General features: G+C 38.0%; 1 protein-coding gene across 2 annotated transcripts; it reads right to left on the reverse strand.

Annotated features, from left to right (window-relative positions):
* Positions 1 to 8935: 8935 nt before the first annotated feature.
* Positions 8936 to 16834, reverse strand: pck1 (phosphoenolpyruvate carboxykinase 1 (soluble)). Of its 2 annotated transcripts, none has more exons than XM_051706096.1 (9): positions 16667 to 16834; positions 15883 to 16183; positions 13966 to 14150; positions 13559 to 13762; positions 13261 to 13448; positions 12623 to 12785; positions 11428 to 11652; positions 11124 to 11351; positions 8936 to 9884 (listed from the first exon to the last, which is right to left on the reverse strand). In XM_051706096.1, the coding sequence occupies exons 2-9, from the start codon at positions 16104 to 16106 to the stop codon at positions 9427 to 9429; spliced, it is 1875 nt and encodes a 624-aa protein (XP_051562056.1). In that variant the 5' UTR covers positions 16107 to 16183; positions 16667 to 16834; the 3' UTR covers positions 8936 to 9426. The 2 variants fall into 2 exon arrangements, with proteins under 2 accessions (XP_051562056.1, XP_051562057.1); XM_051706097.1 differs by having other exon boundaries at positions 15883 to 16148; positions 16667 to 16683.
* Between the last annotated feature and the right edge of the window lie 347 nt (positions 16835 to 17181).

Below are 17181 nucleotides of genomic sequence, written 5' to 3' on the forward strand. Positions count from 1 at the left end.
TCTTTCTCTTTGTATGTTTATGTCAAAATACAACAAGTCTATCCTACTTGAAGGCATGTGACATCAAATGAACAAGAGTTAGGTCAGAAGTAATCCAAAAGTAATCATATTACATAACCTAAAGCATGTAATCCAATAGATTACATTACTGTGACGAGGAGAAGGGTGGGGCCGGGCCTTGAGGACATACAGCCGGCCCTGAATCGGGCTAATCAGCCTGGAGGGGGATAAAGACGAGCTGGAGGTGCCAGTTTGAGAGAGAGATACACATGAGCGTGCTGCATGTGTGTGTGTTGGTTTATGTTTGTTTTAAGTTAAGTTTGACATTCAGACTTTATGTTTACTGTTCAGCCAGTTCCTGCCTCCTCCTTGCCCATCCTTGAGCTGTTACAGTGGTACCGAAACCTGGGAGGGAGGAGGGATGCACTGTCATGGAGTCCTCGCCACTGCCGTCCACCAAAGGAGCAGGCGTGGCTGTCACCAAAGAACGGGAGGAGTGGTTCCATCCTCCAGGGGCCGGAGGACTCACTGCTGTTCGCTGGGGGAGGGGTGAGCTGTCATCCGCCAGAGGGCAGAGGAGCAGTTGAGGACCAGGCGACAGCATATCCGGTAACCGGCGAGCAAGTTTTTTTCTCTCTCTCCTCTCTCTCTGTCGCTCTGCCTAGCTCTTTCCCTATCCCCTGTCCCTCCCCTCGTCTCTCCCAGGGCTCAAGAAAGGCGGGGAAGACCTGCTGGCAGGCACGGCCGGAAGGGCAATGGCCCCCCTCCAGGAAGGGAAGGGAGTGTGTCATGCCTGAGTTGGGCGATGAAGGAGTGTGAAGAGGAGGAGTGTGTGGCTGGGTCGTGAGGACACACGGCCGGCCCTGAATCAGGCTAATCAGCTGTGGGGGATAAAGATGAGCCGGAGGTGCCAGTTTGAGAGAGAGAGATGCACATGGGTGCACTGCATGTGTGTGTGTTTGTTTATGTTTGTTTTAAGTTAAGTTTGACATTAAAACTTTATGTTTACTGTTCAGCCGGTTCCCACCTCCTCCATCCTTGAACTGTTACAGTTACCGATTACCTCTATTGTCATGTAACTTATAATCAGTACCAGATTATAATTCAGAAGTAATATACCCAGCATTGGCTCCTACACACTGAACTTCAAGTTAAAAAACATCATCCAGGAGCACCTTCATTCCTTTCCCAATTTGGAATGCCCAATTCCCACTACTTAGTAGGTCCTCATGGTGGTGCGGTCACTCACCTCATTCCGGGTGGTGGAGGACAAGTCTCAGTTGCTTCCGCTTCTGAGAACGTCAATCCGTGCATCTTATCACGTGACTCGTTGTGCATGACACCGCGGAGACTCACAGCATGTGGATGCTCATGCTACTCTCCACGATCCACACACAACTCACCACACGCCCCATTGAGAGCGAGAACCACTAATCACGACCACGAGGAGGTTACCCCATGTGACTCTACCCTCCCTAGCAACCAATTTGGTTGCTTAGGAGACCTGGCTGGAGTCACTCAGAGACCCTGGATTCAAACTCACGACTCCAGCAGTGATAGTCAGCGTCAATACTCACTGAGATAGCCAGGCTCAAGCACTTTCATTCCTAAAACAGTGTGAAAGTACTGGGAAAACTCCTTTCTCACAGGAGATTGGGTAATACTATCTCTTATATCAATTCGCATGGGATAAGTATAACCAGGGGTTGTTTTCATTGGTTGTTTTATAGAAGGTAAAAGACTCTGTAATTTTTACCGGCGTGGGAACATGCAGCCCGTAAAATAGGGTGACCAGACATCCCTGTTTTCAGGGGACAGTCCCAGTTTTTGGTGGCCTGTCCCCAACTGGAGCTGTCCCCGGAAATGTCCCCGTTTTTCCCGAGCGTTCAAGACAGCGTTCATAGTGAAATATTACATTGTAAGAAATCCCGAGCAGCAAAGCCTACCATGTGTTGTTTATTTTGAGCAACAGAGCAGGCTCGCTATAGCAGCTTCAATTCATTCATCTTCCTTCACTGATTACATGGTCGGGCCAGTTTGCCATTAAGAACTGGACCAGGCAATTATCATCATTGTTATAATCTTCAAAGTAAGGCATATACTAGATGTTTATGTTGTAAAGTTATATTGTTATGTATTTTAAACAGGTTCTGAATCTGGCTTGGGATTGTATTGCACAGTTTAAAACGTTCCTGAAAGTTTGGCCTTCATAATGTGGGAATTCCTGCACAAACTATAACATGCTGGTGAATAGTAGTCACATTAATCCCTGCAGATGATCAAATAAAATCAATAATTGTATCTTTAATCAGTGTTGTGTATATCAGCGCTCTCGGCCCACCACCCCCTCTCCCTCCATCACGCACTAATAATATTCACACACTGAATAAATTAAGCACCTTCTCACGTATTTACTCATTTGTTGTATTAAAATATACCCAAAATAAATTTAAAATAAGAATATGACATTAATAAAATGGAAAAACAAATTAAAATGTATAATAAAATATCTGCAAAGAAATGTACAGTAATTCAGTACATTACAGCATAGATTACATCACGCCTTGCAGGGAAACAACTGAGTGAAAAGGAGCACCATAATACATAAGACTTGATCAAAATAAAAGGTAGTAATTAAGAAAACAGGTCCATATGAGATACGCAAACAGTTAGGTAAAATAGTATTAGAATAATTATATTATTATCATTATTATACAATATTGAATATGTGTCATATGATAAAATATGTTTTAGATGCTAAATGTTTAAATTCTTCACTGTATTCCATGACATGATGAAGATGCTTAAAGGGCAGGACCCCTGTGCTGTAATAGTTCCTCATTGTTTATACAGTTGTGTTCAAATATCACTTGCTTAAATGACTGGTGTCCTGTTGCTCTGACCCCCATCATCAGCTAATTCTTTGAGAGAGTAATCAGAGATTACATCTGCTCTGTGCTGCCTCCATCACTAGACTCACTGCAACAACCGCTCCACTGATGATGCCATTGCATCTACAATACACACTGCTCTCTCCCACCTGGAGAAAAGGAACACTTATGTGAGAATGTTGTTTGTAGACTACAGCTCAGCATTCAACACCATAGTGCCCTCCAAGCTTGATGAGAAACTCCGGGCTCTGGGCTTAAACAGCTCACTGTGCAGCTGGATCCTGGACTTCCTGTCAAGCAGACGCCAGGTGGTTAGAATAGGCAGCAACATCTCCTCATCACTGACCCTCAACACTGGAGCCCCGCAGGGCTGTGTTCTCAGCCCACTACAGTATTCCCTGTACACACATGACTGTGTGGCAACACATAGCTCCAATGCCATCATTAAGTTGGCTGATGACATGACGGTGGTAGGTCTGATCACTGACAATGATGAAACAGCCTACAGAGAGGAGGTGCACACTCTGACACACTGGTGTCAGGAGCACAACCTCTCCCTCAACGTCAGTAAGACAAAGGAGCTTGTGGTGGACTTCAGAAGAAAAGACAGAGAACACAGTCCCATCACCAACAATGGAGCACCAGTGGAGAGAGTCAGCAGCTTCAAGTTCCAGGGTGTCCACATCACTGAGGAACTCACATGGTCCATCCACACTGAAGTCTTGTGAAGAAGGCTCATCAGCGCCTCTTCTTCCTGAGACGGCTGAGGAAGTTTGGAATGAACCGCCACATCCTCACACGGTTCTACACCAGCACTGTAGAGAGCATCCTGACTGGCTGTATCTCCGCCTGGTACGGCAATAGCACCGCCCACAACCGCAAAGCACTGCAAAGGGTGGTGCGAACTGCCAGACACATCATCGGAGGTGAGCTTCCCTCCCTCCAGGAAATATATACAAGGCGGTGTGTGAAAAAAGCTCGGAGGATCATCAGAGACTCCATCCACCCGAGCCATGGGCTGTTCTCACTGCTACCATCAGGCAGGCGGTATCGCAGCATCAGGACCCGCACCAGCCGACTTCATGACAGCTTCTTCTCCCAAGCAATCAGACTTCTGAACTCTTGATCTCCCATGATCAAAATACATCAGCACTGCACTTTATTACTCTTATATCTCACACCGGACTGTCATAAATTATATTATTATTATATTATGTCTCTCTTAACAACTGACTATCAACCGACAGCCTGAATGTCAATACAGTACAATACAACCTACTGTACATTTTATATATACTATATATACTATTTTTATTGTATAATGTGTATTCTATATTGTGTGTATTGTATACTGTACATTGTATGTTATTATTTGTATATCGTGTTGTGTGTAATTATGTGTATATCAGATGTTTAAATTGTGTTGTGTTAATCTGATGTTATTGTAAATTGGTATATGTCTCATCACTGTCACGACTGCTATGTTGATCGGAACTGCACCCAAGAATTTCACACACCATTGCACTTGTGTATATGGCTGTGTGACAATAAAAGTGATTTGATTTGATTTGAAATAAATAGCAGTGCGTTAATAAAAGTGAATAAAGTGCAAATATTTTTTAATAGCTTTTATTTCCATATTTCAAATGTAGTGGAAACATTACACATTCAATTCCAAATCAAAGCATTAACAAATTTGATCAAGTCTGCGTTATTCTATTACAGGAAGCAAAGAAAAGGAATAATAATCTGTTCAAAAAAATAGCAGTATTGACATTTTTCTTTTCAAACTCAATATTTAGTTGCATAACCATTGTGTTTGATAACTGCTGCGCACCTGCGTTGCATCAAGTCAACCAACTTCTGGCTTCTAGAAACAGGTATTTCAGCCCAGGATGAACGAACCACATTCCACAGTTCCTGTGAATTTTTAATGTCACCCCACAAGTTTTCAATGGGGTTGAGGTCAGGACACTGAGCTGGCCACTCTATTACCTCAATCCTTTTTGTCTGGAACCAAGATGTTGCTCACTTACTCGTGTGTTTGAGGTTGTTCTCTTGTTGAAACACCCATTTCAGGGGCATTTCCTCTTTGGCATAGGGCAACATAATCTCTTCAAGTATTTTGATGTATTCAAACTGATCCTTGGTAAATGATAAATAGGCCCAACACCATAGAATGAAAAACATCCCCATACCATGATTTTTGCACCACCATGCTTCACTGTCTTCACAGAGTACTGTGGCTTGAATTCAGTACCCGGGGGTCGCCTGACGTACTGTTGATGACCACTAGACCCGAAAAGAACAGTTTTACTCTCATCAGTCCACAGAATGTTACGCCATTTCTCTTTGGGCCAATCAATGTGTTCCTTGGAAAATTTTATCCGATTCTGCACATGCCGTTTTTTCAACAATACTGCTTTACAGGGGATTCTTGCTGATAGCTTAGCTTCGATCAAACGTCTTCTGAATGTAACAGTACTTACAGGTAATTTTAGATCATCTTTGATCTTTCTGGAGGAGATGATTGACTGAATCTTTGCCATTCTGACTATTCTTCGATCCGTTTTAACAGAAGTTGCTCATTTTCTTCCGCGTGTTTCGGGTTTTTGTTGCCCTTTTAAAGCATTTGAGATCATTTTAGCTGAGCATCCTATAATTTGCTGCACTTCTTTATACGTTTTCCCCTCTCCAATCAACTTTTGAATCAAATTACGTTGTTCCTCTGAACAATGTTTGGAACGGCCCATTTTACTTAGCAATTCAGAAGGAAATATATTTTATAATTATGTGTGAAACATTTGCTTCTCTTCTTCCTTAATAAAGGACAATTAATGACACCTGTTTTTTCACAGAATGAATGAATTCTCTAATTAAACTTCACACTGCTATTATTTTGAACACGCCCCTTTCAATGAATGAGTCAATTACACAGAACAAGCAGTGTGCATGTCATGACAGTTGAGTCTGTTGTTTTTCTGTTACACCACTACATCTACAATGCAGAAATATCATTACTACTAATAACAGTGGTTCATCAGGTTACTGATGTTGAGCTGCTATTTTTGTACATGTTTGTTTAGTTCACTTTTATGCCACAATGTCATCTGCACAGATGAAACAGAAGAGCACTAAAAATGATCAACTTTACCTCTGTGTTTGAATTTCACTGAGACCGTAAAAAAATATTTCCATGAATTGTTAACTTTATATTTTTGCCAGATCTACTTAGATTCACTAATTTGTTCAGATAACATAAGAATCTGTGTTTTTATTGAGTAAACTAATGGCAAAATGGCAATGCACTGATACAATGTAAAAAAAAAAAAGAAGTTAATTCCACTAATTATTAGTTTGCTAGACATTTTTATTCAAATTATTCTTTATTTTATTTTATTATCAAATGTTTTAAGGCAACCAGGTTACATACTTTTTTAAGTTTAACCAAAATAATTTCTTACAGTGCATAGTTCAGCACATCATCACATTCAGCATGGTCAAAATACATAAAATCTGATTTGTCCCTTTTTTTTAATAAGTAACATGGAATTTCAATGACCTATTGAACACTGAACTTGAAATGTCCCCATTTTTCATTTCAGAAATCTGGTCACCTTACCGTAAAAAGTCCAGAAAAATGATTGAAATGATCGATTTGCCCAGGAATAAAATCACGGACAAGCTCTGGAAATATTTGATTACAGCACATCCTCATTTAAAACGAATCCCATCCCAATAGGGCTTTAGAGTTGATAAATGACACTTTTAGCAGATGTGCATTTTTAAAAAAATGTCTATTTATTTATTTATTTATTTATTTATTATCCACTTTTCTCCCAGTTTGGAATGCCCAATTCCCACTACTTAGTAGGTCCTCATGGTGGCACGGTTACTCGCCTCAATCCGGGTTGTGGAGGACAAGTCTCAGTTGCCTCCGCTTCTGAGACTGTCAATCCGCGCATCTTATCACGTGACTCGTTGTGCATGACACCGCGGAGACTCACAGCATGTGGAGGCTCATGCTACTCTCCACGATCCACACACAACTTACCACACGCCCCATTGAGAGCGAGAACCACTAATCGCGACCACGAGGAGGTTACCCCATGTGACTCTACCCTCCCTAGCAACCGGGCCAATTTGGTTGCTTAGGAGACCTGGCTGGAGTCGCTCAACACGCCCTGGATTCAAACTCGTGATTCCAGCGGTGATAGTCAGCGTCAATACTCACTGAGATACCCAGACCCCGTGTTATTAGTACTTTAACGGTTTACTCACATCTAAAACTTTCTTCAGACAGGACAAACTAACATTTATGAACTCCAGTCAGAGAAGACGATGTCTGTTCAATTGTCTTAATGTCTTTGGTCACGTCTAATTTTCCAAACCCATGCTTTTGGATTTTTTTTTGCACTGGAAACATTTTTAAAATAATTATTTCATTGTTGTTGAATTGAAATGATGTCAGCTGAATAATCGGCACCAGATTACACAACAACATACAGAACAGACATAGTAATGTAATCTGGTGCATGACATTTTTAAAGTAATCTAATCTGATTGCTTTGGGATTACTATTGAAATAATTCTTGTGTGTTTGTTGTCACATACATTCGAGTATAAGACAAGCTTGTACCAATTTTCACATAATGTTGAAGAAATGCTTAAAAAAACATACTTATTGGATCAAAATATGAGAACTTGTGTTTTACTCTCTATTTGTCTGTTTCTGGCACTTAATGTTCTTACTCCGGCAATTTTGGTGCTACAAACACCATCTATGTGTTGAAACAGATCAGATCCGTTTTATTTATTAATAAAGTGTCTCAAAAGTTGTCCTAAAAGCAAAAGCACATTAATGTGAATTTCTGAAGCCTCATCCAAAAGTAATTTGTGAAACTAAAACTAACTTTACTGTAATCAGTTAGGCATTAATGTGCAGATTAGCGCTTCATATTCAGTGTAATTATTAAAAACACTCAAAATCTTACCAATTGTATATCAGATGTGGGTTGATTTAAAATTAAAAACTGTAAAATGTTTAAAAAGAAGAAGAATTAGAGGGATGAATACATTAGAAACAATTTACTGCCTTTGTTGGATTAATAAGTAATCATGTAATCCATAAAAAGTAACTGTAATCTGATCACAAGTATTTTTAAATATAATTTAATCTAATTACAAGTACTTGATTTTTATAATCTGATTACATATTCCAGATTACATGTAATCCGTTACTGCCCAGCACTGGAATTAACAAACTGTTTTAAAGTTGCTCATTTTGATGTTTACAGTTTTGTTTCAAATCACACTTCCTCAACAATCATGATATTTATTCTTTAGATGCCCATCAGCTGATAGAAAGTCTTTGGATGTTATAATGAATTTCAATATTCTACAAAGTCCTTGGTAACTGAAAACATTTATTTCATGTATATTGAGGTGTTTGTGATTTGCAGTAAAACACTTATTAGTCTTTTAATTCATCTGTCAAAAAACAATGGTTATTTCACACACACAAGTATTCAAATATTGTTAATGATTGTCTTTACTGTTGTGATCCACTGAAATGTACATCCTGTGTGATTATGAAACCTACTTAAAGTAGTTAAAATACAGTTAAGCCATTCTATTAAGAAAGTAGTTAACTATACTGATATTATTTAATTAGGGTGACAACATTCGATTGAACATATACATTTATACTAAACTAATAAAACTTGGAAAACCCTCTTTCATATAACTGAGTAGAAATATAGTGATAAACAGCTGTGTGGGACTCAAGTAAATAAGGTGCCTCTGGTTGTTCCTTGCAGGATACTCAGCCTTACAATCTCCATATGGTCAGGATTAGGGTGGGGGTGGGGTTAGCACATCTGCTGCCTCCCAGGAACAAACTGAGGCCCCTTTGTACAATAGGCACATTTATGTGAACTAGTTCATTTACATGAAGCATCCGAACAAACTTACTACAGTGGGGTTCCCAATGCTAAATATAAGTGTCATTTATTTTAATCGGTTCATATACATTAACTTTCCGAAAGAACTGAAAAATGTAGTTAAGTTATTAGCGTCACTACTTTTATTTAGTTACTCCTCAACACTGATAGAGACAGAAAAACTGAAATACTTTAAAAAACTTTTATTACTATCTTTGCAAAACTGAAGTCACAAAAGTCATAGCAATACAAAAATAATTTAAGACATTTAGAAAAATGAAATAGTCGAGAACCTATTTCACACATTAACCAGTAAAGGACATTTGAAAACAGTTTTAAGTTATCTACTATAATGTGCTAGTGTGAACATGGAGTCAGACATTCTCCTGCAATCATTTATAATATTATTTCCTTCATAAGTCTTCATAGATGACATCACAGATATGATCTTTCTAATATCTGTCAATTTAATGGCTCAAATCAGATGACATGTGAATAAAATCACTCCAGAATTTTTCATTAACAGACACTAACTAATAGAAACACTAATTAATTCAACAAACTCTTCTTTGTTCGGTTGTCTCGAGTGTTTCTCACAGTTGTCTCACTCTCTGCTCCAGCAGCTCCAGTTGTCTCTCCATCTCTGTGGGCAGATCATCATTAATCTCACGGTTGAAGTACGCTCTGATGTCGTCCACCTCTTGAGTCCAGAACTCTGTGGAGATGTTGAAGAGCTCGTGGAGATCGACGGTTTCTCTCAGACCGCTGACGTTCAGGGCACCGCTAGCGGGCACGTACCCGACCGCGGAGGGCATCGCTGCGGCCTCGCCGCTTATCCTGCGGAACATCCACTCCAGCACGCGGATGTTCTCGCCGTATCCGGGCCAGAGGAACTGTCCGGACGAGCTCTTGCGGAACCAGTTGACATGGAAGATCTTGGGCAGTTTGGCGTTCGGACGCTGTTCCATACTCAACCAGTGAGAGAGATACTGACCGAAGTTATAGCCGAAGAATGGACGCATGGCAAACGGGTCGTGCATGATCACTTTGCCTGTGTAGAAACAAACAAAAGCAAATTAAAAAAATCTGAAACTTTGTAATCACATGCTGCATGTGGAAACAGCACGACCAGTGTAGTCCGATTCATGAGCAAATGACTCTTTTGAGCCGGTTCTTTTAATAAATAGTTTAAATGAACTCATGAGTTGAATCAGTCTTACACAACATTTGGAAACTAAAAAGTTATGATTACTTTCCGAAATTAATTTTTTTTTTTTTTTTTTTTTTTTTTAAAGTAAATGACATTTGAATGAAAATATATACAGTTGTATTATTTTTTTTATTAAAATAAAATGTATTTATTTATAAAAAATATACTTATATTATTTATTATTGTAATAATTGTAATAATTTAGTATAATAATAAAAATATTATTTATTATACAGTATAGTATTTTATTATTTAAATATATATACATTTTTAAACAAATAAATTATATTTTAATAAAAAACAACTGTACGTATACATTTGTTAAATTTATTTATTAAAAATATACTTATATTCTTTATTATTGTAATAATTGTAATAATTTATTATAACAATAAAAATATTATCTATTATACAGTATAGTATTTTATTATTTAAATATATGTACATTTTTAAACAAAAAAATTATATTTTAATAAAAAATAATTGTATGTATAGATTTATTAAATTTATTTATTTATTAAAATATACTTATATTATTTATTATTGTAATAATTGTAATAATTTATTATAATAATACAAATATTATTTATTATACAGTATAGTATTTTATTATTTAAATATATGTACATTTTTAAACAAATAAATCATATTTTAATAAAAAATAACTGTACGTATACATTTATTACATTTATTTATTTATTAAAAATATACTTATTTATTATTGTAATAATTTATTATTGTAAAAATATACATGTTTTTAAACAAACAAACAAACAAATAAATAAATAATATTTTAATAAAAAACAACCGTATGAATTTGAATTAAAATAGCATTATTACTAAAAAAGGTAATGTTTCCAGTGTTAGGTAAAAACAAGACATTTTCAATGTTGAATATGAGGAATAGTGATGCTTGACTATTATATACTATAATTGTGCTGTGTTCAATATTTCAAAGCACCTTGATAATCCTTTAATGCTAACATTTATATTTGTATTTATAGCAGCTACACTATTAGACACTTTATATGTTTGTTTGTGTACTAGTTAGTGTGTGTGAGATGAACAGGTTTATTTCACCTTTGTGTTCAGCAGCAGCCGTGGCCTCTGACCTCATTGCAGCACCTACAAACACACCATGTGACCAGCTGAATGCCTCATACACCAGCGGCACACCCTGCGGGCGACGCCCCCCAAAAATAATGGCCTCAATGGGGACACCCTCGGGTGACTCCCACTGCGGGTCGATGATGGGGCACTGACCCGCCGGCGTGCAGAAGCGTGAGTTAGGATGAGCGCACGGTTCACCTGGAATGAGATGCAGGAAACATGAGCGACGTGTGAAGAAGCTATGACACATAAGTGTGTGTGTGATGTCACGTACCGTCATCAGGCGTCCATGGCTTGTTCTTCCAGGAGGTCAGGGTCACGCCCTTGGGCAGTTTCTCGTCCATGCCCTCCCAGTAAATGCCCCCATCGCTGGTCTCGGCCACATTGGTGAAGATAGTGTTCTGGCAGATGGTTTCCATGGCGTTTGGGTTTGTTTTGGTGGAGGTTCCTGGAGCCACACCGAAGAATCCGTTCTCTGGGTTGATGGCTCTGAGATTTCCTTTAAACACACAAACAGAGAGCGTTAACACTCATATGATCTGCAGTGTGTTTTATATTAAAAAACCTCATTAATCTCACATCTATAGTTTTAAATAAGATTAAAGAGAGCTTGAAAAGTAGTTTTGAAATATGAATAATATATATATATATATATTCTCCCAATTTGGAATGCCCAATTCCCACTACTTAGTAGGTCCTCGTGGTGGCGCGGTTACTCACCTCAATCCGGGTGGTGGAGGACAAGTCTCAGTCGCCTCCGCTTCTGAGACCGTCAATCCGTGCATCTTATCACGTGACTCGTTGTCTCATGACACCGCGGAGACTCACAGCATGTGGATGCTTCACGCTATTCTCCACAGCATCCACACACAACTCACCACACGCCCCACCGAGAGCAAGAACCACATTATAGTGACCACGAGGAGGTTACCCCATGTGACTCTACCCTCCCTAGCAACCGGGCCAATTTGGTTGCTTAGGAGACCTGGCTGGAGTCACTCAGCACACCCTGGATTCAAACTCACGACTCCAGGTGTGACAGTCAGCGTCAATACTCGCTGAGATACCCAGACACCGAAATATGAATAATATTAAATATATACAATATATATAAAAAATACAAATATAAAAAACTAATTTGTGCAGTTAATCTCAAATAATGAAAAACATGACAAATATAAAAATAAACAAATTGAAAAATAAAAAATATAATTTCTTTGCTAAAAATAATTTACATTTCATAAACTGAACTAATGAAAAATATAAAACAATAATAATTTTAAAATGTTAATATTTATGCAGCTACTATATAACATATATATATATATATATATATATATATATATATATATATATATATATATATTTTCAACCCCCCCCCCCCCCAAATAAATAAATAAATAAATAAATCATTTAAAATAAACAATTTCTCATCACAGATATAATAACAGATGAACTTAATTAAGCACCTTCTTTGTCAAACTTCATCCAAGCGATGTCATCTCCGACACACTCCACCTTCCATCCGGGTAGAGACGGATTCAACATGGCGAGATTCGTCTTTCCACACGCGCTCGGAAACGCAGCTGCAAAATACTTCTTCTGTCCGGCGGGGTTTGTGATGCCCAGAATCTACAGGAAACAGATATAAAAAAATACAACATTAGTCGATTGAGAGAAATCTGTATCAACAGAAATAGTTCACTGTCAATATGAGCATTTAATAGGGCTGTATATTAATTCAAATAATTAACTGTAATTAACTTTTTTTTTTTTTTTTGGCATGAATTCATGTGCAAATGGACTGAAATCCTTTTCTTTTGAAAATGTTGTGCATTCAGGTCCTGTTTTAGGGATATCAGAAATACTCTACACTTTCTCAATCACATTGCTTAACTGTGTGTTTTGCAAATAAGTGTTGTCCTTGATGATATTAAAATTATATTCAACCAACAAAGAATGAAAATGACATTCGGTTAAAAGTCTCATGTGGATTTGATTTATGCATGTTTTCCATGTGTTGCAGAATGACTCAGTAAATGTGTGTGTGCATCTGGATTGAGTTTAGTTTCTGCTCGTTCACAATGACGCTGCATGTTTCTCTCACCAGCATGTGTTCGGCGAGCCAGCCTTCCTCTTTAGCGATGCGAGAGGCGATTCGAAGAGCAAAACACTTTTTCCCCAGCAGTGAGTTTCCACCGTAACCGCTTCCAAACGACACGATCTTCCTCTGATCCGGAATGTGAGCGATAAGAGTGAGATCCGGATTACATGGCCAGTTATTCACCAACGGCTCTGAGAGGGAGTTTGTTCAAAATCAGTCTTTTTTCTAGTTCTTGAGTTTTCTAATATATTTCAAAGGCTTTAGAAGTTTGATGATGAATAAAGTTTGACTGTTAACGTACTCTTGAGTGGAAGCGGGCAGCCCACAGAGTGCAGACATCGCACAAACTCTCCGTTCCCGAGAGCGTTTAATACGGCTTTACCCATTCGAGTCATGATCCTCATACTGGCCACCACATACGGTGAGTCGGTGAGTTCAACTCCGATCTTAGACAGCGGAGACCCGACCGGACCCATACTGTATGGAATCACATACATGATACGACCTGTAGAATAAGATGCATCATATTAGACTATATACTACAGTTTTAATAGAATAATGTCTATTGGTACATTGAAAAAAAGTTCTTTATTTTGTAACATTAAATCTCTGAATCATCCTTAAAACAATAGTTTACATTGTAATTGTTTTATTTTTAAATAAGAAGTGCATTTCTGCTTTTACCACCACAGTACCGTGTCTCCATACCTTTCATGCATCCAGGGAATCTGAGGTTTGTGGCTTTATCAAACTCCTCCGGTGACATCCAGCGGCCCAGCTGACTGACTCCGCCTCCTCGTGGTGATGGAACCGTATCACGCTGCTCACGAGTCACGATCACGGTCTTACTCTCCACACGCGCCACATCACGAGGGTCGGTGCGAGCCAACCAGCTGTGGACGGTCAAACCGACAGTCATTAAATGCACATCAAATTCAGACTACATCTTTTTATGCATGTATTAATACAGCAACAGATTTAACATTTGTTATTACGAAGCTTCAACTGTTGAGTAACTATAGAGTGAATTCTACACCTGCTGGTAAAACACTTGAATTTTAAGGAATATTCCGGATTCATATGTTGTTGGAAAGCTCTCAAAGAGTAAAATACAACCAACCTATTTGTTTTACTCACAGAAAAGAATATAGTGAGTAATAGCTAAGAATATGTCTTTGACAATTATGTTGGTGTTGCTTATTTGAGGCATTTTTGCTTATAACTTCACGAAAAATAAACGGAACATAAAATATCATTACTTATAGGAGGTGATTATCTTTCAAACGAGTCCACACACAAGATAATCAGATGTATAGATCATTAGATAATCCACATGAAGCACAATGTTACATATGACCACCAGGAGATGGCGCCAAATACATGACACAGACTCAATGATGACTCAAATGACACAGAATGAAACTCATTCTGTGAAATCTCATTACTAAAATGTGTAATTAGTTCTTATGTACAATTATTATGTTTTATTTGTTTGGAGATGTTTTTGGACACTATGATAAATTGATAGACAGCATTTATGTCATAATATCGATTACCACAAAAATTAATTTCGACTCTTTATTAATTGTCCCTTCTTTTCTTTCAAAAAAAGCACAAATCTGTGTTCCAGTGAGACACTTACAATGGAAGTCAATGGGGTTTTTGGGGGTTTTAATTTTTGGAGGTTTAAAGGCAGAAATGTGAAGCTTATAATTTTATAAAAGCACTTGCATTAATTCTTCTGTTTAAACTTGTGTATTATTTCAGCTGTAAAGTTGTTAAATTGTCTATAACTTTCCACAGATGTGGTTAGTAAGTGATTTAATCACAATAAAATCATGTTAACACACATATTGTTTATGTCTTGTGTCTATACTTTTGAAACAGTGAGTATTTTAATGTTTACAGATTATTGACCCCATTGACTTCCATTGTAAGTGACTCACTGGAACACACATTTGTGCTTTTATTAAAGAAAAGGAGAGACGAGTCGACATTAATATTTGTGGTGATCAACATTATGACACAAATGCTGTCGACTGAGATTAACTTGTGTTGAACCTGGAATATTCCTTTAACTACAGTAAAACACAATTACAGTTTCAAATAATTGATATTTTCGTAATTCAGACAAATGTTCACTCATAGCTCACCAAAAATAAAAAATAAATCTGTCATCGTTTACTCACCCTCATGTTGTTCCAAACTATTTTGTGGAACACCAAAAGAGATTTCTCAGTCACCATTCACTTTCATTGCATCTTTTCTCCAGGAATGCATCGATATGGAATTACCTGATAATTCACAGCTCATTTTTGCATTTTAACCCTTTAAACTGAAGCTGCAAGAGAATTAATTCAAAACTACTCACTTGAAATAAACTAGCGGTTGTTTAAAGTTTCAGATCTGCTGTTTAAAGTTTGGAGAATGTGACATGAACCAGAAGTGTGTCTTTATTACACATGTATGCTGATTTGAGAAATAAATGACATTACACCTGTCCATTTACATGAGTATTTATGGAAGTTTTCGCCATACAATGAAAGTGAATGGTGACTGAGACTCTCCTTGTGTGTTTCATGAGGCGAGTGAATGATCTCTTGATTTTAAAGTGTTTTCTCTCACCAGTTCTTGTATTTGTCGAGTTTCTTGATGACACCCTGCTCTTGTAAGAGGGTGAGAATGGTCCGGTTCTCCTCATCCGAGCCGTCACAGATGTGCAATGCGTCAGGTTGACACAGATTCACACTGTTCTTGATGAACTCTCGTAGAGACACACTCAAAGACGCTAAATCTCCCTGGAGGACGCGAGTGCCGGACTGATTACGTGCCTGCAGCTCAGGAGGCATGATGATCAGAGAGAGAGGATGATGATGATTTACCACTGTAAACTGAGAGAGAGAGAGATGAAGGACCTCACGGGAGCCTATAACAACAGAACACACAAACAAACACAAGAATAAAGACTTCAGTGGATTTCATTATAGTTCACCTTACAAACATTAAGTAGTAGTACAGTGACAGTAATGACATCATATGGTAATACCAGCATCAAGTCAAGCTGGTATAGTATTAGTATAGTATTGTCATATAATGCCTTTACTATCATGTTACATTGATATAAACCATGGTAATAAATGATAATCATCCCTTCAAGGTACACCAAAGAATACCATGCTACATGTCAAATATACCACAGTATTACCTTCATAGCATGTTCAGTTGGCACTCACTCTGGCTGTCATTTACTGTTTTATTATGCTATGAAATATTAATAATAAAGCTGCAAAAACTATGCAGAAGAACACCTGGGCATCAGTTATAACAGTGTAATAACAACATTCCATCACTATTGCACATCACAGAAATCAAATAAAACTTTTGCTTAACAGGAATGATAAAGGTTCACCTGTTGTATTCCTGAGGAGAGTTGATTATTTAGTTCTTCATCAGTCAGTGAGGATGATGATGGTGTTCTGGTGACTGTATGGGACAGTTAGTCATATAAATACCCCAGACATCTGGAGGAGGGCAACAGAGAAACTCCTCCAGCACTCACTGTCCAATTACCTGCGACCTTTAAAAAAAAAAAAAAAAAAAAAAAACATGCCAGAGACAAAAGTGAATCATTAATTGCGAATCAGACGCAGAAGCTTCGGTTAATCATTGAATCATTTCACTGTCCGTTTAGGGAAATACTTGAGCCCAGCAGAACTGAACTCTGACCCACTTTGACGTGATGCAACAGAGTGAGATGCAGCATCACCAGGTGATGTCATGAGCAGCGGGAGCTCTTCTGTGATTGGTCGGTGAACTGGAGGCTCGTCTCAGCACTTTACTGGAGAAATGCACATGCTGCACTCGAATTAAACTAGTGCATTATATATGCAAAAACTTCTTGTCATTTATGCAATTGAATCCAAT

Source organism: Myxocyprinus asiaticus, chromosome 9 (genome assembly GCF_019703515.2).
Source record: "Myxocyprinus asiaticus isolate MX2 ecotype Aquarium Trade chromosome 9, UBuf_Myxa_2, whole genome shotgun sequence".
Taxonomy (NCBI): Eukaryota; Metazoa; Chordata; class Actinopteri; order Cypriniformes; family Catostomidae; genus Myxocyprinus; species Myxocyprinus asiaticus.

Bases quoted from the DNA above. Each gene is read 5' to 3' on its own strand.
- pck1 (XM_051706096.1), bottom strand. From the start codon at position 16,106: ATGCCTCCTGAGCTGCAGGCACGTAATCAGTCCGGCACTCGCGTCCTC. The intron at 13,763-13,965 runs GTATGGAGACAC...CTTATTCTACAG, and splicing joins ATTCCCTGGATGCATGAAAG to GTCGTATCATGTATGTGATT. The intron at 13,449-13,558 runs GTACGTTAACAG...ACTCCCTCTCAG, and splicing joins CTGCCCGCTTCCACTCAAGA to AGCCGTTGGTGAATAACTGG.